Source organism: Pelobates fuscus, chromosome 3, assembly GCF_036172605.1.
Source record: "Pelobates fuscus isolate aPelFus1 chromosome 3, aPelFus1.pri, whole genome shotgun sequence".
NCBI lineage: Eukaryota > Metazoa > Chordata > Amphibia > Anura > Pelobatidae > Pelobates > Pelobates fuscus.
The window spans coordinates 233,119,965-233,146,092 of record NC_086319.1 but is presented as its reverse complement, the minus strand read 5'-3'; the positions used below and the strand labels follow the sequence as shown (position 1 = coordinate 233,146,092).

Here is a 26,128-nt window from a genome sequence, read left to right as displayed (position 1 = left end):
TAATTGATTAATTAGTATACTTTTGTATATGATTTTTTTTTAAAAGTTATAGTATTAGTTTGGCTCTTATTATTGTGCTTAATCTTTTTAACCCCTTAATGTCATGATTACCTTTTATTCCAGAAGTTTGGTCCTTAAGGGGTTAATAGTGGTGTTTTTTTTGTTATTTTATATTGTCTGATACACATAAATAGTCTTCTATAGATATTTGTATAAATGTCTGTTTATTTTGAGTCAGTCAGGAGGGATGATCCATAAAACTATACAATGTATTTTGACATATTGTCTGAAGACTAAAGATTAAAAAGATTGCACTTAATTTCCCACTAGGTTTACATGGAAAAATAACAACAGATAACCAAGACATTTTCCATTCTCTATTAGATTGCGAGATATATCTGATTTTGTGTATTGTGATAGTATGAACAATAAAGTTGCATTCAGATCACAGGACATGACTCCACCACAGCCCTCCGTACACTGACAGAGACACCAGGAATGCAGATCCTGTCAATCTCTCACACACTTGTAACACACCCACCTGCTAACTGAAGATACAGTCCCCCGCCCTGCGAAGGTTAGACTCAAGCTGGGAGACTGAGAGGAATGACATGTCCTAGCCACGAATAGGGAAGAGGGCTGGGGTCCCCCCTCCACCTCACACAGGGGTAATAAGCATCTCGTATCTGACACTAGCTACAACGCTTCGCTACCACTCCCCTAACAAAGAAGAACAAACACAAAGGGAAGGGCGTGGCATAGAGGCAGGTCTAGCCTCCCATGCTCACATTATTCGGGTCGACTCCGAGGCACACCTTAGAAAGGGCCCAGACTGCCAGGGTCACTCCTGCTGGAACCGTGGATTGCAAAGGGCACATCCACTACGACTGCTCCATAAGCCAATATAAGTGTTTCAACAACTATACTATTATACCCCCAATTGGTAACTATCTTGTTCAAACAATAACACTTTAAAATAAAGAATGTAAAAAAAAAGAATAAAGTTGCATTCAGAATTTGGAATGCATGAAAATTGATAGTGGAATGCAAGCCAGAAATAACACACAAACACGAGATTGTATGGCGCCAAATACAAGCACAACATCGCGAACAGCTGCGAGGAGATGGAGAGAGACAGATGATTGGCTGAGAGAGCAAGAACATAGCAGAGGAAATCAGGGACAGCCCTATTCAAAGGAATGGGGAAGGGAAGTGGGTAGGATGTTTTATTGTTACTGATTGACTGTCATATCATTGTAGTTGTATTAAGATTAGTCCCTGTGGAAGTTTCCACGGAAACTAAACGCATAGGACCGGAGACCATTTATTGATTTTATATATTTTTATATATTTTATATTATTTTGTAACGCCAATAAACCAGTTTTCTTCAACCTACCTGGTTCCTGATTTCAATCCGGAGGGCCATCGGACAATAGAGGATCCCGACCTCCCTATGGGAAAGGCAACTTGAAAGCGCTATATTGCTTGCAGTCTGTGAGTTCCACATTAAGTGGGGTCACTTTTTTCATTAGTTTACAGTGTTGCGCTATTATGTGTTATTCTTCTGTTTCTAGATATGCAGCTGTATCCCATTTTTCTGTATTTTACCAGGAAAACTTGGCCTTGGTGCTATAATTATTTTTTTTTTTCTCCAGTTTTGAGGGATATGACCATGTCAATAAGGGTTTTATTAAAACACATTTCCTTTTATTGTTGGAGTAACCTGTTAAGCAAAAAATACCCTGAGGTATAAAGGGCTTATTCTTATTTAAAATTGTCTGCATTCAGCTATGAATTTGTGTCCACAGGCGTCAACAGAAGGGCACTCCCCTCAGGTGTGTCAGACACTGAGTTTGAGGTACACAACAAACACTTGGGAGATTGTTTTATATCAGTTTGGGTTAAAGCACATTGATTTCTGAATATTATGCTGTTGTTATTAACATTATCATTAAAAAAAAATATGGATTTATTTTAAAAGCTCAGAAATATTATAAAGTGACATCCAAAGGACAAACAAGACAATTAGGCTACAATAGGTATAGACAAACAAAAAAATAAGAGCTGAGGAGGACCCTGTTCAAATGTGCCATGTAAGAACTTACTGCTAGTGTTTACAGGTGTCTACGGAAGCACCTTATTACTTTATTCACGAAACAGCAATATATTCTAGGTCCACATACAGTATTTAGGCACACGGTATTAGTAAGGTTACTATTTTTTCTGGCAAAATTGTTACTGAATGCAGTATAAACATTTTACTTACTGGAAATTACTGGGATTATTTACTAAGAGGGTATCTAAAAATTTTTTGGGTGTAACTTACCCTAAGTATTCACAGGTAGGGCCGGACTGGAAACACAAACCGTCCCTGGAATAAATATTATTCCAGCCCTATCATACATCGTGTCACATAGTGTGTATGTGTATATATGTCATGACAGATTCACTTTAGCATACCGCTCCTAAGGCACTAAATATGATTTATCATAGTGGTAAATCACATATTGATGTGATTTGGGAGCTGTTATATTGTTACTTACCTGCAGCCTCTCTGTTGTGATTGGCCCTCATTGGGGACATTTCCCTTAGAAAGGCAATCCTCAATGTTCATGCCATTATCAGCATATTGGCATCAGTGCTGCAGATGTATATAGTAAAAAGATTGTTCCACATGAATAAATCACACAAGCCCACTGACACACGCAGACAAGCTCACTGGCACACACACGCAAATGTACTGCAGACAAACTCTCTGACACACACAACGTGACTACAGACAAACTCAATGGTATACACACAAGCTGACTATATACAAGCCCACTGACAAACACAGAAGCTCCTGACACAAACAATCTCACTACAGACAAGCTGACTGATACACACATGCTCCTCACTGACACACACAAGCTCACTAGATACATACATCACTCCTCCCTGTTCTTCCTTTTGCTGGTGTACTGGCTGCTGGCAGCCTCAATGCGGCCACCTAGTTGGCTGCACCATCACCCCAATAATCTGAAGAGGGAATGTTGGATATAAATAAATATAACAAAATGGTTTATGTAATCTGTTGCACTACTCTGCCTAAGGTGCCTAGTCCCACTGGGAAATTTCCCAGTATCCTGGTGGACCATTCTGGCCCTGTTCACAGAGATGACTTTGTTTTGTAGACTTACACACAGCAAAAAAGATTGGTTAGTTTCCATTGATTGGCACCCCAAATCTGTTTGCCCATGTGCTATTTCTGTTCTGTTACATTATGGCCATGCTATAGGTTTGTAAAAAAACGATTGGTTATAGTGAGCAGCCAGTTGCAGCTCACTGTAATGAAATAAAGCAACAGGGCTGCTATTGGTGCCCAGTCACTAGCAAAATACTAGTTGTAACCTGCCACTGGTCCCGTCCATGCCCACATCTGTTGGCATCATGTGTGTCTGTTAGTGTATGTCTAGAGTGAGTATGTGTGTCATGTATTATATTAATGCTCCGGAGCTTTGAATCACAAAACATGCAAAATATCTCACTTCCCTTGCCTATTTCGTTTGTATAGTGATACACTCCTATGGCTTTTTAAAAGTTGTGAAATTTGGACATATTGATGATCGCACAAAATTGCCATGGCAATGGTGTTCCCTAATGGCAGTGGACTCTTTCAGAAGGATAATGCACCATGCCGCACTGCAAAAAATGTTCAGGAATGGTTTGAGGAACATGAGAAAGAGTTCAAGTTGTGCCTTGATTGAGCATCTGTGCGATGTGCTGGAACTACAAATCCAATCCATTGGGGCCCCACGTCGCAACTTGCGGGAGATTAGGTGTTTTTAATGTTGTGGCTGATCAGTGTATATGAAGGGTATTTAATAATTACTGTGAATTCAAGGTGAATTCAATGTGAACTTCACAATTTATGTAAAAATACATGAAATAGAAAAATTATCCAAGTCGGTTTAAGTTTTCAATATTTTTCTGGCCTTAAATTGTGAATTCACTTTAAATTGCTAGCAATTCTCAGTTTCGTGAATAACCCTGTTGGTCGTTTTAAAAAGGAGACTGAACTTTAGGAGATTCTATTTTAAAGGGAAATTGTAGTCACCCAAACAACTTTAGTTTAATGAAGCAGTTTTTGTGTATATATCATGCTTCTGAAGTTTCACTGATCAATCCACTGCCATTTAAGAGCTAAGTCACTTTTCTGTTTGTGTCAGCCACCTCCCCTGGTTGTGACTGACACAGCCTGCAGGAAAACAAAATGTTTTCATTTTCAATTAGATGTAACTTACTTTTAATTATTATTTTTTTTTAACTCCTGCTCTGCGAATTTAGCTGTAATAACATACATGAGGCTCCTGCAGGGTCTAGTAAGCTGTTAACAGAGAAGGAAATAAATTCTAAGTTTAACAGCATTTGCAATAAATGAAGTGTAAACATTAGATTACTCTTTACAGGAAGTGTTTAGGAAGGCTGTGTAAGTCACATGCAGGGAGTTGTGATTTAACTCCTAAATGGAAGAGAATTAGGCAGTGAGACTGCAGGGGCATGATCTATACACCAAAACTGCTTCATTAAGCTAAAGTTGTTTCAGTGACTTTAGTGTCCCTTTAAGTTTCTACATTTTGTGTTAAAAATGTAGCCTTTACCAAACCTTTGTGGAATTATTTATATATATAAAATATGCATTTATCGGGTGATCCTGTAATATAGTAAATAGCATATCATATTTGCACTGGGCACCAAGGATCAACTAGGTAGGGAATCAATCACAGACTTGCATGCATGATATAGCCACATATATATCTATGATCCACAATTGATCTGTATTAAAGAAATCATGTCACCTATATGTCCCATGGTATAGCGAGACTGTAATATAAACTGTAATACTCATGTAGCACTGTAGAATACTCACAATATAAATGTAATCCTTTACAGATGCACTGTAACCCTGCATTACGTTCTAACCCATGTCTGCCTGCTCTATGCAAGGTCTGCCCAGCACTGTTCATCTCCACCACCCACCCTCCTCCCATCCTCTTTGTCCCTCCACCTTATCGATGACGTCACCGACCGGCTTTGACAACGTTCCATTCTGCAGCCAGCAGGTGAAGCAGGAGCAGCAGCCGTACCGTCTCCATCTAATGCTAGCAGTCATACCACCGACCTACCGATTCACTTACCCCACTCACCGCTTTCCTACACAGCACGGAAGATGGGATTTGTGAGCACGACTGGGTGGTTTGCAATTTGCTTGCCATTCATTCTACAGACAGCATTGGGAGTAGTACCCCAGTGCAGGGAGGTGAGTCTTGCAAAGCCCATTATGTGTGGTCCTGTCACTAACTCGGTATGTTTTTCCTTTGGACTCTGCCTGGGTCACTCAGTTTATATGTATGGGTTATGATGGGTGATTTCTCTCCAGGGACCAGTATGTGGTGTTTACACTGGTTGGTAGGGATGGGCTCTCTGTGTGGAGAAAGGAAACACATATGCACCATGTACTGATTGCCTTTTCTAATCAAGACCATGGGTCATCCCTCCCACTGAGTGACTGAAAAAGCTCCAGCATTGAGAGAGTTAACTGAATGCATGCTTAACCAATTGTGTGTTGGAGAGGAGATTGCTTGTCATGCAGTTGTTGATGCAGTGTGATATATACTGTGCAGATGCAAAATAATATGCAGAGTTGACATAAAAGAAGATACTGGATGTGCCATATGTTAGCAAATGGGCCACATCTATTCGGAGAACTATGTCAATAATTGAAATCATCTTCTTTTATATTTGTTACTAGAGTAATGTACAAATATTAGACTGGGCAAACTAGTGGATACATGTTAGATACCAGCTGTAATAAAGCAAGATGAATAATTAGTGTAAATTATCACCTAGTTCCATTAACCGTCCTGCAAGTCTTGTTTTGTTGCCACTCACATTAGAAGACATGCAGGTTGTGATTGCCAATGTATCTCCCACAGTACCAGCCCATCTCCCCCTCTCTTTATCTGTCTACACATATCAGTTGTTAGAAACAGCTATGTCTCTGCTGCAAATCACACTGGCATTCTGATTTCACAGGCAGGACAAAGGAAGCTAAGCTTCCTGTTCTTATATTGAGTCAGGCTTATGGAATACATGGGAGCAATGTTATTTGGGCTTCGCACACTAGCACTGCTCTCCTGTAGCCATAGGCCACTAGCCATTACCTTAATGTGTCTTTTGTGAGCAGACATTCATGGGCCCTGCTATGAATAACCATGATCTATTGGTTTTATTTATATTTCATTAACAAATCCCTTTCAGGAGACCCCTAATATCATGGCTCGTTGACAGTTTGGGCTGAATGACTTTAGCAGTAAAGTGTGATCATGCTCATTAGTAGCAGCAGACTCGCTTATGAAAAATGTTTGTTGCAAAACAAGTAGCAACTTTTAAGAATTAAACAAATATCCCATCTGTAAAACATATTTTTTTTTTTACAAATGCACAAAAAAAACCATCCAGGTTCCAAATGTAAAAAACTTTTGACACAATCCACAATCTTGGTTTCTGTGATAAACACGATATTATAAAGAACTGAAAAACAATATGCAACATTTTGCCAAAAAGTACTAATTTGAAACTTATCTAACTATGCTATCATCACAGCATGGCTATTTTATCCTAAATATCGCTATTATGTTTTTTTTTCCTATTAACTACAAGTCTGTGTTTAGCCAACAAACACCTTATATTCATTTTGCCCCCAGTTTCTTTTTCATTCCTAAAAGCTAGCCATATAGAACATATGCTTTGTTTTGTCAACAGTGTATCTGGTGATTTCTCTGTTTTAAAAGACCACTAAAGTCACCCAGACCACTTCATCTCAATGTGGGCCCTGTGTTCCTGTCATTGTAACCCTGCAATGTAAAACACTTGGACGATGCAAGCTCATAGGAAAACGTCGAATTTAATGCTTTCCTATGAGAAGCATTGGATGCATGGGTGGCGCTTGCCGCGCATGTGCACCAGGTCCCCAATGCTTCTAGATGCCATGCCACCTCGATGATGCGGGATGAAAAGAGGCCAGAAGCACTGAGAGAAATGTAATTGTATTTCAAAATACCTATTTAAAAAATATATAAATATATAAAAGTAGTCCATCTTTGTAAATATCTCTTTATGGCACTTTTTTATTGCTATACATATTTAAGGTGGCTCTGACAACTGATTAACCTCATAACGTTAAGAATGTTCATTTATTGGCTAGGATCCAGGTAAACAAAGGTAAATCAAAACTGTGAATTTTGATGAACTGATAAATGAATTACACAAATGAAGCCAAATCAGCCAAATTTGATAACACATTGTGGCCAAAATGTTGCAATTCCTTTGCAATGTAATAGTTTAGTGTATAACACTATAGGTGCAGGAGAATATGTAATATAGTAAGGTTATAGTGTTTTTGTGATGCAGAGATGTTTGGGTTACTATTATTGTAAAAGCCATATGTCCCTAAAAGCAGGGATTCCTAGTGAAATAGGTATAAGTGGTTGTCCTTTGTTCCTATCAGAGTAGGAGACAATTGTTGTCACTTAGAGCACAGCGTAGCAATTACCCAGTACCTGAAGCCAAAACATTTGGGTAGGGGTGGGCAAAATACACTCCAGAATATTGTGAGACAAACATGTATTCCTGACCCTATAGTGTTTAACCCCACCATTTAGGTGGCTTGCCCCCCTCAGCCCCCCTATAAAAGTTTAAAACTTACCATCTAAGGAGTGGCCACTTGGAGGTGTCCCTAGAGGCAATGTAAACAGTGCCTTTTCTTTGGAAAGGCAGTGTTTGCATGAAAAAAGACTCAAGGGAACTATTATACTCACCAGAACAACTATAGTGTCCCTTTAACTTGCCCTATATTTCTACAGTAACTGGAGGTCTATGTTTGACTGAACCAGTTCTAAAGAACAACCACTGGACCCATGAACTGAGAATGTTGGTAGAATAAAAATGAATAGACATCATTTATATAAGTTTATATAATGTATACAGCGATCCATTGGTATATATTGTTCATGCAAAGACAATACACTTTATGTAACATAATAAATACTCCTAGTAGTCTTTGATTGTCCAAATTTGGTCCTGCATATTTCCCAGAATCTATCAGCCATTTGCTGACAGAGAATTGCAGAAACTAGGGTCCAACAGCAGTAGGAGTGCTAAGGTTTATAGCAATATGGGTAATTTTGAAGAAAGATCACTAGGTGGGTGTTTTCACCAAACCCTTCATTTTAGATGTGGTAGTAGTCATGGTAATTTGTGAATGAAACATTCTTGAAGACTACTGTTGATAGAGCTTCCTAGAGTGTGCATTGGTTGCTGGGCAGCAGCAGCAGAGTCTACACAACTCTCAGTTTAGCAATGTTGACTTATTTACGAAATTGTTAGTTGTGAATGTTTAGCAAATTACACATTTATAGCGCAAAAATAGCTGATTTGTATTAATATTACTATCATTTACATAGTGCCAACATATTCATCAGCACTTTATAATTATAGAGTGGAGGTATATGGTGACAAGTAATTGACAGTCAAAATAATGTTGACAGATACAAGAGATAAAGAGGACTCAACTGCTCAAATGCATTTGCAATCTTGGACACCATTTTCCAGCTGTGCAATGTTGATGTGTAATTAGCCCTTTCTTTGTCATTTTAATGAGTAAACCCTAATGTGTTGGAACCTGATTGTTTTTCAAGTTGCAATGGACCCCTTTATTACGTCCCTCCTAAAATCAAACGGAGCAGCTTAAAAAAAAATACCACAAAATGAGAATCATCACAAATTTACATGTCCTCAGAGATCTTTATTCAAATTCTTTTTATGTCAATAGCAAAGCCAAATTGTCAAAATATAAAATTAAGTAATTTTACACAAGTACAGCAAACCTTGTCTAGTCCTCATTCAGTGGGTCGTATATATTGGGGTCATATGGGCCACACTGTGACTGTGATTGCTCCATATATTTCATTTGTTTTTCTTTGTAAACAGGAGCTTTCATTACTTCAAGATTTGCATAGATTAACATCAAGAAAGGGATTGCCTTACAGAGCTGGCTTATTTTTTTTTATTTTCAGAGCCCTCTAAAACATTGCATTGCAACTGTTCCCTGGTGGATTTTAGGTTATAATTAGGTTGCAGGTGTATAGATATAACGTTGTCCTTGAGGGTGTTGGAGAGAAGCCATGGGGTTTGGGCATTTTAGGAGTACAATCTGTGCAAGCTGTGAGTGATCTTCAGTTCTTTGAAAAACAGCTGGTGGCTATTCTAGATTGATGTCTCCTGGTTGTTTTAGGGCACATTCCTATTAACATATATGTAAACAGATTGCATTCCCTGCTCCACTGGTTGACCAACCAGTTAAACCTGTCCTGCTGTTCTGGGCAGGTGCATGTAAATAGAAAATATATTTTTTTAATATTAATTTAATTTATTTTAAGTATATAATCTTCAATTTGTACTACAATATAAGGTTAGTTTGTAGTATCTAGCAGAAGTGTTTTTGTGTTTCGTGGTCTTGACACACTCGGAGCTCTTTCCTTACCTGTAGTGAGTCTTGGAAGCCCCCCATACATTTTGTGTGTTCCACCATCTGCTGCGTTTTTATGCAAACGCAGTGGGGATTCCCAGGAGGTGATGCAGTGGGGATTCCCAGGAGGTAGCCCATCCGAGCTCTCTCCTCGTTATTAGCAGGTCCTGGCAACCTCTGAAGAATTTCTTTAATTGGTTTGTGGAATTAACCTTTCCACTCAGTACTGAGCACAAGTGGTACTTTGTCAGAAGACACTGTGAAAGGCTGTGGGACAGCCATGGCATTAAATCCTACATATAAGAACAGTGTCGGAGAATAAAATAACCTATGTTTTTCTCACAACTCCATCTAATAATGTAAAATTTCATTTTCATTTAATAATTGATATTTCCATTTGAAGGTGAAACAAATTATAAACCTATTTTTATTTCTTATGTTTTGGAAATGTCATTATCACCTGTTATAAATTGCATTGGTCCCATAGACTGCAATTGCTAAATCATTTTTGTTTAATATATTTTCCAGCAACTATATCTGTTTTATCCAAAATACATGATATATTTCTGTGGCATGTTATTTTAAGTAATAGTTCCATGTTAAATGTTAGCATGTAGAATTAATCTGTAGTGCTTCGTATAGTAAAATCATGGTCGACTAGGCCTGATCATTGTAATGATTAATCACCCCTTTGGTGTTCATTCAGTCCTACTGTTTGATCATTTCTGAGATAATTGTGCTTTTACTGTTGATTCAGTTCTATTCAGTCCTCATGAAGGGTGTGCTTCACTGTTGCTAAGCAACCAACAGCATTGGCTCTTGTAGTAAATAAAGTCATAGCTGATAATTAGATATACCATTAAAATGTTTCAGCCAGTGACAACTGTTCTTCATATTATGGGCAAGCTATCATTTGAACATCATGGAACATCATGCAGCCAAAGGCAATGATTCAAAATCCCATTACAGACACAAGATCGTATCATTGCACACTTGTTTCAGTCTGAGGGGGTTATCTACTGAGCTTTGCCAGTCTAGTCAAATTGCCTGATACTGTGGATAATGGCTAGAAAATGATTAAATTACTGCATTGGTTACAATTTGTAAGTATATGCTGTTGATACCACCATATTTAATTTGGGGCAGTTTGGACTCATAATTAAGAATTGTAACAATTTCACTGTTTATCGTCAGTCTTATTGTAAACAAGTTGACCTTCAATTTACAGTATCAACTGGTGGGTAAACATACTTAAACATGGTGATCATCGCTCGCTGATATCGAGAGCAGTTTTACTTCCTCATTTAACTGTGATACTTACATAATCTAAATCTGCCGTTTTAAAATCATTGCAAATCTACATGATGCATTATTAATTCACCCCAAGTCAAAAGCCATCTGCTTCCCCTCTGCTGAAAGGAAAGAGTCCATGTCAGCATGCAAGGTGTGTGGGTGATTTTATATATGATCTGACAAACACATGTTACTCCACGGAATATGATATTGGGATGAAAGATCAAACTAGAGCAGATAAAATCCTTGTGCAAAAATCACTTGTCTCATCCCTGCAAATGACTGTAGTGAAGTATGGCGATATGGGGACCTGTGTGCTGCTTAACAGAACATGATGCTAAATGTTACAGCAGATATAATGTCAAGGGTTAATACTTATTAGGCAAAGTCTCTAGAAGAGACGATCAATGCAAGTGTCTACAGTGTGCAGTTTTATAAATATGGATGGTTAATAAGAATATACACACTCACTTTCAATAATGTACCTTATTGTTTTTCATATTTCTAAGACTTGATTCATTTTTGTTATGTTAAAGAGATGTGAAAAGTACTCTGAATTTTGATTTTTAGAAAATTAAACCTGAAAGAGCAAAACTGAAGCTAAAAAAAATGATCGCTATAATCACAGTTTGGCTACTTTAGCCTCAGTTTTGCAATTCAAATTTAATTTGCTTAACTTCAGAGTTTAGTTAGTATTTGGTATGTTAACCTACAAAAGAGAACACCCCTGTAGTATAAAATCTAGTTTATAGCAAATCCAGGTCACCCAATTTTAGGCCATATCTGGGACACATTTCTGAATAGAAATATTTCTGTATAGACTGAGGAGCTAAGGTCGTGTGATAAGTACCCACACGTGATAAGTAGACACTTGTCGTTGAGTTTATCAAGGGACAGCTCCTCAATGCAAGATTCTAGGCTAATAATACAACTGCTATTTAAAGCAACACAATGGGATAGTGTGAATAGCATCTGTAACTTAACAGCAACTCAGCTAAGGAAACCTGATTGGCTGCACACTTCAATTCATACTTACTTAAAGACAACATGGCTAGACGAAGATACTGTACATCATATTAACTTGTCAAAGAGCCCAAACCTGTATCACTGCAAGATTTGCTGTACTACACTTCCCATCATTCCGAGCCAGTCTTTGGCACTGATACATGAGAATTAAGAGTTTGTAATTAAAGAAACAACAGTGTCAGCGTTATTCTGCTATCTATAAGCTTTATATATAATAGCTTTATAATATATATATATGTTGATCTTGAGGAAGACCCGAATGGGTCGAAACGTCGATCACTTTATTATATACCGTTTGATGGAATAAATACTTTTCTAACTTTGGAAGACCGGAGAGTGCATCCTTTCTATGTATATATATATAGCTTATACATAGCAGTATAACTCTGACGCTGTTGTTTCTTTAATTACAAACTCTTAATTCTCATGTATCAGTGCCGAAGACTGGCTCGGAATGATGGGAAGTGTAGTACAGCAAATCTTGCTGTGATATGCAGCACTGTCATATTGTACATTTTGTTTCCTTTTCTATCTGTGATAAATGGCCACAATGCTCAATGAGTTGTATGGCAACCATCCTTTGCTGAAAAAAGGGTCTTATTCACAAAAGTTTTTAATAAACGAATCTTTACAGTTTTTCCAATTTGACTATTTTGGTCTAATATTTGTGCTTCACTTGTCAATTTTCCATGATTCCCCAGTTTAGCAAATAACCAGGTAAATTGTTTTGCAATAATCTGTCCCTCAATGATTGACGAGATATAGTTAGATATTTTGATAAGACTGCAATCTTTATAAAGGTGGTTATTTTACACATTATGTTGTGTGTCTAATGTTCTGATGCTTCGAATGCAGTAGAGGTGAGCAGAGCTGTACAGCTAAAATGGTTAGGCCAATTAACTTGAAATACCACACAGAAGAACTAACGAGGCATTATAGATTATGGGAACATTCTAAGGTTACAGAAGCTTCCAGTGTTACAGATCTGAATGAGGCTTAAGTAGTGTTGAAATATTAGTGTGTCTGAGACAAGGAAACTGATAAGCCGGTAACTAATTACTGATAAATCACTCATCATACATCTGTGTTTCTCTATCACCAACCAAGTTTGTTTCTCGAACCTGGAACTCTTTAAACATGGCAAGATCTGCTCTTAAAACTTTATTTTCTAAGTATTTTATGGGTCTCCAAGTATGTCATTGATCTGGCAAACAAAGCTTGTATGTTGTGTATGTGTATTATGGAATAAAAGTGATACATTGTGTTGGTTTTGTTTATCCCTAAATTCCTTTTGGCAGTCTCTTGTGATTTAGTATTTTTCTAACAGAGCTTAGCCTAATGTCCTGAAAATATTGTTGAATATATCATTATTAACATGGAAATAATGATATATTTAGCATGATTCTTAAATATAGTGCTGAATTGATCAAATCAGAGTACGGCCGCATTCACATCTTCAGCTCATAATAAGCAAGGTATGAAAACGTCTGTATCTTCCAGCTTCCGCCTTCCAATCTGAAGCAAATATTAGCCAAATGTAAAAATCCACCAACATCCAGTGAATCTCTTACCACCAGCTTTCACTAATTTCATGTCTCAGTTTTCACATGTTTAAATCGTACTGCAATGTTGAGGCTCTCACTGCAATGTGTAACCTCCAAATATTCGTCCATCCAATGCTGGGTCTATTTGCGGCTCTCATGTCCACATAAAACATCCAAGCCTTAGACTACCACATTTTCCATGTGTGGACTTTGAATATGGAGTGACGTGTTTTGTCACCTCTCAGGGTAGCTGCTTCAAGCTCATATTGGTCTCAGACACGTATGAGGGAGCTTGAGATGCACCAACAGACATGCTTCAGATTATCATTACACAAAATCATTTTGAGATATTTATTAAAAAATATATATTTTTTGTACATTTTAAGAAAACTACTCTGAGTACTTTTGTTTTTGTTTGTTTTATCAAATATGACAATGTCTTATTTTTATACTTCCCTCAAACTTTTTCTAATCTTCCATCTTGCCCTCTTCTGGTGAACCTTTGCTGAAAAATAATTCATTGTGCCACCCTCGTTAATATTATAAGATTTGTCCTACCCTACATAATAACATTTACAGCTACAGAGCAGTATTTTTACAGAAGTAATTGGTCCTCTAGGACAGGGCTGCCCAAAAGGTAGAACCACAGATGTTGTCAAACTACAACTTCCATGGTGCTTTGTATAGCCTTTAGAATGGTTTAGAATGACAAAGCATCATGGAAGCTGTAGTTCTACAACATCTGGGGATCAACCTTTTTGGCATACTTGCTCTAGGAGGTATATTCAGGTCTAACTTGCCAAACCAGGGTTAATATGTTAGCAATACATCTCTCAGTTCAGTTAGGTGTCTCATGTCAAGTTGTATATTTAAAGCCACAGCTGCTTGTGCATATGCTTAGCTCCCCCTTATCAGTATTTGTCTTTATATTGTTCACCACTATAAGCCTGCAGTAGGCTGTTACACCCATGTTTGTTCAGTTTTATGAAACACCCACTAAAAATACATATTTAATCTGTATTTTCTTTCTTTCTTTCTTATATTATCATTAGTAAACAGAGCACATGTCTAAAGGTGGTACATACGTGGTTTAATACATTCTGGTATATAAATGAAAGCTGTAATATTCAAGATTAATGCTCCTGAAATATTTTTGTAAGAGTACAAAAATGTATTTGCACAGGGTTGCATGACTACAGAGGCACATATCCTCAGTAATGTGGTTTGGTGAGTAGTTTAACTCCTGTGAGTTTATGTCTGTAAGGCTGATAAGTGTTGCATCGAGCTCAGAATATTTAAATAGATATTCAGTTTACAACATTGCAGTTGATAACAGGGATAACTGTTCAAATTTGGAGTCAGTACTTAAACCAAATTGCGCTGAACGTGATCCAAGTGTACCTATTAAAGGACCACTATAGGCACCCAGACCTCTTCAGCTTAATGAAGTGGTCTGGGTGCCAGGTCCAGCTAGGTTTAAACCTTTCTGCTGTAAACATAGCAGTTTCAGAGAAGGGATTAACCCCTTCCTCCCCCTTCAGCGCCACGGGAGTGGGGCCCTGAGGGTGGGAGCACCCTCAGGGCACTATAGTGCCAGGAAAACGAGTATGTTTTCCTGGCACTATAGTGGTCCTTTAAGGTACATAAAGCTTTGTCATAAATAAAAAAACATTACATTTTATATATACATTGTATTAGCAGAAATACTCTCGAATGTATAGATTTTTATTTGATGCCGCTTAATCTTTTTGCCTATTCCCATCTACAAACCAAATCTTTGGTATTTGATCATTTGTGGCACACATGGTTTAATGCAGAGGGCTGAGTGACAGAAGGAGCAAGATAATCTTTAGCAAGGTAATTCTGTTGTTTGTTATGCCTATGTTTCTCTCCCAGCAGGTGTTCCTCATGCTTGCTAGGGGCGTATGTGAAGCATTGACACCAATATTCTGGCAATGAGACCAGAATAACAATGTCAGCTCCCAGGACGAATCCCCAAGCACAGCCAATGTCAGCAGACAGGGGGTATCAGAGGAGGGTGCGTATTAGAGCGTTGTAACACCAAAGGGCCTCTGAGAATGGCAGTGCTGGGGAGAGTTCAAGAAAGTAAGAAATGCTATAACAGCTCCCCAAGGAAACTAATTATAGAATGTATCTTTATGATAAATTATATATTTACTGCTTTGGGAGCTGTTATAGTGTTAGGTTAACCCGGAGTGTCAGGTTCACTTTAAAGAGTCACTTACACTTCTCTTCCTCTTTCCTACTCTGTCTTTCTTTTTTTTTCTTTTTTATTTATGTTTAACTAAAAACAAATTAGGGACTACTAACGTATTTTCCCTATACCTGGCATTCTTGGATACTGGACAGAGCTACAGTGTCAAGAGCTGTCACAAGTGATAGCTTCAGGGAATAGGCTCTGTCTATGGAGGGTCTCGCGGGATCCTCCATAGACCTTACTGCTGTACTCTCGCTCATGTTAGAGTACAGCAGTGATGTTGGCTCCTGGCAATGAAGTGCCAGGAGCTGGAGAGGAACCGCTAGAGTAAGAAGGCGGTGCCTACGAGGGACAGGTTCAGGTAAGCAGAACTCATGTGTCCATGCCCCACTGGACTCCCAGCGATGTCACCATCGGGCTTGTTGCAAATTCTGTAAAGTCCCAAGATGGTGACAGTGCCGCTTTAAGGTTAAACTTCAATAGATACATTCAATTACCTTAGTTTTGTTATCAATTTTGTTGTGTTTTACTAGTCAATTTGCAAATAAATATGCTTTAACGTAAAGGAACAACGCAAGTAAAATGACCTCTAGCTTCTGCTGTAGGGGTTATGGGGCCAGGCACCCTCTCAGAGTAAGTCAAACCATTTTAGTATTTATCTTGAGCTTCCGTTCGCCTACTCCACATCCAATCTTCTCCTGCAGAAAAAGCCGGACGGCTTCACTGAGTTAAGCAGGCCTGATACAGGACCACGCTCATTGGTTGAGAGCACTCAATTTATCCTCTCAGCCAATGAGCATGGCCCTGCTGATTGCAGTTGATCCCTGCTAGGAGATTCCAGATACAGGGCTATGGCTGCGGGTGCCCAGCAGGACTAAAATGATTTGATACATTAATCTGTGAGGGTGCTATGGCCTGCCTGGCACCATAACCACTACAGTAGGATATTGTGGTTATATTTTCTTCTTATGTCCCTGCAAATTAAACCTATATAAACTACAACACTTTTTCTAGTCCTGGATTTTTTAATCCTATGCTGATCTATAGCTTAATGACTTATAAAAAAAAATTAATATATAAAATAAGCCAGTAAGCTCACAGCCTTAATCGTAATACCACATATTGTAGCAAAGTCCTCCATTATCTTTGAAAACATAGCTGTTTTGAGGACAAATTCTTATATTTTAGAATGAGTAACCTGCAAGTGAATAAAAAGGATATTGCAAAACAATATCTGTATAATATTTCCCCATTAAAGGAACATCTGTCAGTGTGTTTTACCTGAACGAAGCCTTAACATTTTTAAAATTGACGATCTCTATGTTTAGAAGTGGCAAAGATGCCAGTGAAACTATTTACACTAGATTTGCATTATACAGAAAGGATTAATGTTTTAAAAATAGTTCTATGGGCTCGATAAGTCAGTGCTTAGCATTATCTGTCTCAAGGACAGAACCATGCCTCAGATAAGAACATTTTCATGTAAAAAAAATGTTTGTGTTTTCAAATACAACACAGGGAATTTTATTTAGATGTTATCAGTGTAATTTGTTGTAAAGTTGCTTGTATGATATTAAAATGTAAATATTTCAATGCCCTCGGTCAAACTGGTTCATTAGTCTACACCCAAGGTGTTTTTCATTTTTTCACTTTTTTTATATGCAATACCTTTTAGAACCATAAACTCTAGAACAGGGCTGTCCAACTTGCGGCCCCCCAGATGTTGCTGAACTACAACTCCCATGATTTCATGGCTATCTGTGTCATTGAAAGAATCATGGGAGTTGTAGTTCAGCAACATCTGGGGGGCCGCAGGTTGGACAGGCCTGCTCTAGAAACTCAAATTTTGTATCTTTTTTTTCCCCATTGTTTTATTATAGGATACTCATATTTTATATTAAAAAAAATCAACAACACATATATATATATTTTTTTCATTATTGACCAATTTTAAGTTTATTTACTAGTTGCTGTAAAAACTCATATACAATTAAAGTGACACTCTAAACACCAAAACAGTTTTCATTTAATGCAGTGGTTTTGGTGTATAGATCATGCCTCTGTAGTCTCACTGCTCAATTCTCTGTCATTCACTTTATTTATGCAGCCGTAGGCACATCACTCCTGACTGCGACTTACACAGGAGAGACTACACTTCCTGTAAAGAGAGATCTAATTTAAATTGGCAGGCACCCTGGTGTGTATTCATGCCAGGCTGACTTTCTTATTAATTGGGTAGACCCACTCGTTTCCAGGTGGGTCTTCCCCATTTGGGTGGGACCAGGGATGTGGTAACATTGCGGCAATGCCAAAACTATTCTGTCTGGTTGGGAAAAATCAATCTGTTTTTCTTAAATTGTAATTTTCTGAAGAGTTAAGCACTAAACTCTAATGTTCTGTATGCTACAAGCCACTGTGTTATCTTGACTGATATTACGTAAACTGAGAAGTAAATAAATTAATCCATTTTGGAATAGCCATGCTGGCAAAATGTTTTATAAACAGGAAAAAAAGGTGAAAACAAGATCCAAAGGCATGTGTATCGGTTTACACATCTCTTTCTCTTGAATGTTAAGTATGCCTAGAGTTTCCTTAATCAAATTTTCCCACACGGCTTTGATTTCCACACACCTGTTATGGAAAATCAGTGATTTAATGACAGTAATTCCAATGAGATGGTCTTCAATGTCTCTGACAGCATGAGAATTCTACATAGTGATGGGAAGCACTATTCCGGTATCTCCTGATAGCACGTGGAACTCATAGCAAGGTGGCTAAGGTGGGGATTCTAGATAGACATGAAAGGTAAGAACTGCTCCGTATTGTTTCATTTTCTTGAGCTCTACATCTACTGACGTTCAATTATATTTATCTTCATTACTTTTGTGTTGGGAAACTGTTCTTATTAAATACATTATTTTTATGATCAATGAACTGGTAAATGCATTATTACATGGATATCTGTTTGTGAATCAAGGACTTGAGAATTCAGAGTATGCTGACTCAGAGTTGCTTTTAACATATATTGTATTTAGGAGCACTCCAAATCCCTAAAGTATTTGAGTTGCTGGAGTGCTTTATGGGTTAACAGAGCATCTCCTCTCTCTTTATATAAAGTGCAGATTTCAAGAGAAATCAGCACTTTTATAAAACTCCTAGGTTGTGCCATCCTAACTGCCAATCAGAAAACTGTGACTGGTTTCTTCCTTCTCATGCTTTAAAGGACCACTATAGTGCCAGGAAAACAAACTCGTTTTCCTGGCACTATAGTGCCCTGAGGGTGACCCCACCCTCAGGGTCCCACTCCCGTGGCGATGAAGGGGTTAGTCCCTTACCTTTTCTTCAGTGCCGGGCTCCCTTGGCGCTGGGACTCTCCTCAGACTTCTGACGTCAACGGCTGAATGCGCATGCGGGGCAAGAGCCGCGCGCGCATTCAGCCAGTCTCATAGGAAAGCATTCACAATGCTTTTCTATGGACGCTGGCGTCTTCTCACTGTGAAAATCACAGTAAGAAGCACGGAAGTGCCGCTAGCGGCTGTCAATGAGACAGCCACTAGAGGCTGGATTTACCCTATTGTAAACATAGCAGTTTCTCTGTTTACAGCTGCAGGGTTAACACTTGATGGACCTGGCACCCAGACCACTTCATGCTGAAGTGGTCTGAGTGCCTATAAGGTCCTTTAAGTACTCATTCAAAGCAGACTTGAGAATTCTCATTGTGAAGCTTTGGTTTCAGTGTTTTATTTATTTTTTTATAAGAAGTGTTGCCAGTGCAGCGTGGAGATTGCTGCGCGTGCATCCTACCCCTCAATATTTCTCTGTGGGAAGCACTGGATTGGATATGAGATCATTGCTAGTGATGGTCCCCAGAGATGTAGCGAGGAGACAGTTGTGTCGTTGTAATAACTTTTTTTTAGGGCAAAGCAGAGTGGGAGAGCTGAATTTATATACATTTTTCAACACTCCAGCCTTATCAATAAATGTATTTATTCATAACGCTGAAGTGCTTTAAAATTTCCAATTGCGCTATATTGTATTAATCAGCTTTCCCCTACAGTGAACCAAACAGTGTCTGTATTTCAGACAGAATGAACGTATCCATGGAGATATTTTGAATTGGCTGAGATGACCTATTTTATTTAGTATATAATGCTTATTAACCATTAGCTTGCAATGAGACTATTCTTATTCCTTTGTTACATGTACATTCATAACAGTGTTCGATCTGTTTAAATGTAGTATAAAATACAGCCACTAATTAGCATGGTATTTGATTCTTTGTCTGATAGATGTCTTGCTCAGGGAACAGTCTGTCTGTTTATCCTTTGAGTTATCCAACATTGTATCATTGCTATTTTTGGACCAATACAAAAACTGGATCCAACATATCAATATTGCTGACCAAGGCTGCTATGTATGGAGGCAGTTAGTGCATGTGCTTGTGCTTGTGTGTGTGTGTGTGCGCGTGTGTGTGTGTGTGTGTGTGCGTGTGGAGCCAAGGATGGCTGGAATATGTAGCACACAGGGATAGACTGTCTGCAATAATCACACAACATATGGCCTGCTGCCTTCACGAAACCTGTTTCTAGGACAATCAGGAAGTGTATTCTGTGGAAAATGAATATAATTTTGGTTTCTTATATTTTACTCACTCTGATTATGTGACTATGGAAGTATAGTGCTAAGTACATAAATCCAGGGCACATCTGTAGCACTAACTGCTTACTGGCCTCAATACCCCTCCGTAGACTCTGATCTTTGCTTTTGTGTTATGTGACCTTTGCAGGAATATGCAGTCAATAGCTTTGCACCTATGAATGTTTGCAGACAGAGTTATTCACTTAACTCATAGAATTGTAAATGGGATGTTTAGTAAATGCTACTCAGTGGTTAACTCAGGGAATCACACAAAATGTGCTCTTCTCGTTCGGAGCAAATTACCATCTGCTACCAAATTAACAGAGAAAGTACCCAACTGCATCGCACAGTATAACAATCAGATATTTATCAAACACAGATAATTCGGTGAAAAAATGGCTCAGTTTGAGGCACATTTGTATATTTCAGTTTGCCTGCTTTTTGCAGGATAAACTACATAAATCAGTTGAGCATTTGCAATGACTTACATATTTATCACTAGACCAACTAGGCCCACGGCAGGGAGCAATAGAATATTTCTTTGCATTTTTTAAAATCTCAGCCAGTTTAGACGACCTTGAAGCAATCTCTCACCTTTCTATTAGAGGGGCAGTCTAAGGCCTGCTTATAGTGCAAGGAGTCCCCTTGAGTGACAGATAGTGCACTTTCACTATTATCTATTCCTTTAGCACTTTTGCAATGTTATGAATGTATGGTGAACCCAAGGCACCAAAGCACTCTCTCCCATTTATAAACCTATCGTTTTGAGGCTCCTGGTACACACCACTAACTCTGTATGCAGAAGTAGTTAAACCCCATCCTTCGGAGTGTGTGTGATGTGGAGGATTTGAGGCTGGACCATAATTAGCTCCCAGTTTCTGGGGAATAGTCATTATACTTTTGTTTTGCAGATTGAATACCGAATGAAATGGGCAGAGGTATCTGGCACAAACCAGAACCACTGATTGAAGTGACTACAGTAGGTTCTGATGGTGGTCAGGCTAGTAAACTGTCAGACATGACTTTCCAGCACTGCATGCAGCTCCCAGGGTAGCAGCATTGCAGACACACATTGGCTGCATTCGATGTGGTCATGTGACCATTGAGGCATCTTGTGCACAGTAAACTACGGTCAGCTCAAATGTAAATCAGCAGTAAGTGTGAATGTGAGTGTGTACGAGTGTGCATGTGTCATTAGTGTCATTAGTTTGTGTGTAGAAGTGGCCATAAGCTCATGTGGATATGCATACATATATTAATGTTAATATTTAAGTTTGGCTTAACTACCCGAGCAAAAAACATACTGTGATGACATATCCAGTTCCTACTGGCATATTGTGATTCAGAAAATTCACATTATAGGATACAGTTTGGCAGTCACACCTGCTCATTGCAAGCTAGCTTTTGGGAGGATCAGATAATAACTTCCATCGGCCACAATTATTCCTTGATGTACATATCCTTTTAAAGAATGTTGAAATGTCTGCTAAAATATTGAAGAGTTTAACAGTTTCAGATCTAAACATTGATTTATTGTGGAATATACGTACATTATATTATTGTATTTTTAATATTGCAGAACACAAGTTCATGGAGCCTAAATAGTGATCAATAATATATTTTCACAATTTTGTAGTGAATCAATCTATTTGGAATTGGAAACATTGTAGCTAGTTATGAAGCTGCGTTAATAGATTTTACTTGTTATAGAATAGAATATGATAAAAAACTCTATGGGTAATTAATTATGGATGGCGGAAAAAAAAAAGGAAAATGATTGTGGTGCTCTTTCCATCTCCTTATCAATATCAATCTTACCTGATATTTTAACTCCAGAAAACCTTATGAGAGTGTTATGGTACTTTTTCAGTAAACCAAAATGTTTAAAATGTCTATCTGTTCCTGTCCAAATTAAAAAGAATTGAATTGCGTATATACGCTGAAGTAATTCAGTCTGACACACGGAGTTCAGGTTAAAATAACTTCGAGGAAATTTATTGGCAAGTGAAGAAACAGAGGGCGCGCAGGCCCTTTTAAGAGACATTTTCGTCATCATTGATTATCAAGATATCAGTGAATAAACATAATTAATTGGATTAATTGTTAAGTGTCTGGATTAGTGTCCACCTATCAATATAATTAATTGGATCAAAAACTAAGTGGTTAGCTCCGTGTCCACCCACCAAGAGGTGGTATTATTTTAGACACGGGTGGGGACAAGGGGGTCTTGAGCGTCATTTTACTCGGTCGGTGATGTCAGATCTCGTGGTTAGGTGCAAGGTCTCTTATGAATAGAACATTTCATTACTACTGTGTTCTCATGGCCTTTAAATTATACTATGTTGCGAGTTAGGGGAAATTCAGCAGTTCCTGGGTTAGTCATATCTTTATGGAGAATACAGTCTTCGTCTATTGTGTTAGATGTGCTGAGAAATTCTGTCATGTAATGTAGTTTTCATATGGAGAAGTCAGGTTATGAGGACAAAATGGAGGATTTGTCACAGTATCAGGTTAAAATGGAGTTAGTGCAGTAATTCAATACAAGTACAATAAAGATTTTTTAATAATTCTACATCAAGAGAAGATGAAGATCATCTCTTTCAAAGATTATCTCTAGCTAATGGCCCTTAAACACACCCAACTTAATATAAAAAAATATCTGCTCATGCTACGCTTGAATAATTTACTAAAAAATGTGCAGGTCTAAACTAAGCTATACAGATTTCCTTGTTGAAAACCAAAAAAACGCTGTTGTGGCGTCAAATGCAATATTGTTATTGTTAATCCTTTGCACAAACAAAATAAAGAATAAAAAAAAAATCTGCTGGTGAACATACTAACAAATCACTTAACAGGTGTAAAAACACACATTTATAAATTTAGGTATCCCCTAAACCAGGGATAGGCAACCTTTGACACTCCACATGCTGTAGACTACATCTCCCCTGATGCTTTGTCGGGCATTATGGCTGTAAGAGCATTATGGGTAATGTAGTACACTACATCTGGAGTGCTGAAGGATGCCTACCTGAGCCCTAAAACTTGGCTGTACAGGTGATACCACACATGCGTCTTTCAGTGTTGCACAGAGATGCAAAGTGCAGCTCTTGGTAGCAACACTGAAATTTAGCGCATGCAGTTTCACAAAATTGATAGATCATCCTCATAGATCTCTATAAAATGGCGGTATTTGTAGAATTGCCCACTAGTGGAGGGTAATCATGACCAGGTAGAGAACTGGCATGGTCTCTTTTCTCTCCTCTTTGGTATCTAGTGAGATATATAATGATGGACTCTGGGGTCCCAAAGTCCCCTGGTTTCAAAACTGTTAGGGTTAGAAGATCCCCAAGCCAGTACAGGATGGTATTGGATTGTTTTGTGTATAGAAAGCTCTACTATACCTTATTAGCAACCCTTTTCCTCCAGCCAATAGAAATTGCATACTTTTACAGTGTAGGTAAAGTTCAATTGATTTAGGAACTAAACATTCAATACTATTTCAATCTTATAAGTTATGTGAAGCCCAAGTGCAACATTTTAGATAATGCCATATAAGAAAATCAATATGTATCAATTAAGATAAGATGTTACATTTGTTTTGTTTATAAAACAGTTACACTGCTCAGTTAAAGGTGCATTTAAAGTTATATTATGAAATGTTATGACCTATCGCTAGCCATAGACCTAAAATCGGTACAATAATAAATAGGGCAAACGGAAGTACGTATGGGTTTTTTGTACTAGCCATTTTAACTACTAAATATTCCCAATAGTGCAATAGATAATACTATGTCACAAACAAAATTCCGGTACTCGTTTAAATTGACTCAATTATTTTTTAATGCAATTAGGATAATGTATTATGCACAGGAAGCTGAAGTTCATATGATAAAAGCCGCAACTCATTTAGGAATCCTGCTAGCTTATACTAGAATGTTCACATTCATACATTACATTAAATAATAAAAAGCCTTAAAGGGACACTGTGGGCACCCAGACCACTTCAGCTAATTGAAGTGGTCTGGGTGCAATGTCCCATGTTCCTTAACCCTACAGTGGTAATTATTGCAGTCTCTGAGAAACTGCAATAATTACCTCTGAGGGTTAACTCCTTCTCTAGTGGTTATCTACCAGACTAGAGGGACTTTCGGAATTGAAACAGACCTTTGGTCCGTAATCTAACGCTGGATGCCCTCGCGTTCTTCATGAGGACCTCCAGCATCAGATTTTTACCCATAGGAAATCAATGAATAATGCTTTCCTATGTGGAAATCCTAAAACAAGCATGAGAGTGGGCGGAGCCTGACCCAGCGCTGAGAGGGGGTATGCGAGGGAGGGGGGCACTGCAGGATTCTACAGTGCCAGGAAAACGGCTTTATAGAATCACTTTAACTAAAAATATATTCCTTTATATATATTTAGTTATTTGTGTTTTCCCATGCCAACCAAAATACCCAAAGTGGAAGCATAGCTGAGATAATTTTTCGAGTTTGGCTATTTTAATCTTAAATTTACTTTGAATTCTCACTTGCATCACCCTGTTACTTATGTAATAGTTTTATAAGGCTGCTATTTGTTGAGTAATGACCTAAACTCCGAATATGCTGGAAAATAAAGAGGATATCCTATTGTATCTGGATGACTAAAGTGTTCATATTTTTACTCTAGACACATTATAAAACGCATACCTGGTAAACTAGCATATGCTCTACTTTGTCAAATAATCATTTTATTTTTACTGTCACATGGGAGGGATGGCGGCTTGTATTGTTTGCTGTTTGCTTTGTTCCATAATGAAAGACTTTTATAAAACAATTGGTATTGTTTGTATTAATATACTAAAATATTTTTTTTATATGCTGCTCAATAATCATCCTATAAATCAGATAGCATCTTTTGTTTTGTCTTCCCAGTATGTGTGAGTAATGCTATTTCCATGTATCATTTTGAGCCTCACTAGACTATGGATTTCCTGGTTTGAATTTCCAGATAGAGGCTAATATTTCATCCTTTTTCTTTTCTGTCTTGTACCTAAATGTGATCAATATTGTGTCTGCCGTAGTTTATGGACTTTATGATACCATTGATTGAATTTGTCTGCTTTTGGCGTTAAAAATTAAATAAATATATACAAATCTACAAGCAACGAGAAATTTATATAATAACATTTCAAAAATAATGTTTTCATTTGGCAAGGTTTTAAAATGCATTTAAAGCACAAGGCTTAAAAATAGATAAAAAGTAAATCCCACATCTTCATCAATCCATATCCCCAAAATAATATTCTCTCCACTATAAAATATAGCCTGATAATCTAGTATTTTAGGCATTTTAACCCCTTAAGGACACATGACATGTGGGACATGTCATGATTCCCTTTTATTCCAGAAGTTTGGTCCTTAAGGGGTTAAAAATGGTTTCTTTTTTTTGTATTTTTCCATATTAAGATATTGGATTATTTGTATATATTGAGTTTTTATGTGTATGTTTCTTATGTATTTTGAAGTGCTTTAAATGGGTAAACAAAATAAAATAAGTAGGTTGTTATCAGTAACAAATGTAGGTGAAAGGGCCCAACTTAAAGAGCTTACAGTTTATGCATCATCAAAGGTTGGAACACTCACTGGGCTCTTTCATTTCTGAATCTTTTTCCTGTAACCTATGAAAACATGATTTATGAAAGAGAGCGAGAGGGTGGCTAAACTATGCACAACCTTTGGCCTGCTGCAGCCACTCCTGTTCTACTGAATGTTTTTTGTTAGCTTTTGATACAGACGTTAGACAAGTGCAAATTAATTACATATATAATTATTCTTCTGTTTCTGTCCTCTTTAGGTACT

General features: G+C 37.8%; 1 protein-coding gene across 1 annotated transcript in view; it reads left to right on the top strand.

Moving 5' to 3' along the window:
• Window positions 1-5,103: 5,103 nt before the first annotated feature.
• The window catches only part of ELAPOR2 (endosome-lysosome associated apoptosis and autophagy regulator family member 2), an 80,148-nt gene continuing 59,123 nt past the window's right edge, over window positions 5,104-26,128 (top strand). Inside the window, exon 1 of the mRNA XM_063448194.1 lies at window positions 5,104-5,300. Within this exon, the coding sequence (XP_063304264.1) occupies window positions 5,211-5,300 (90 nt within the window). The 5' untranslated portion in view covers window positions 5,104-5,210. The remainder of the gene's footprint in view (window positions 5,301-26,128) is intronic.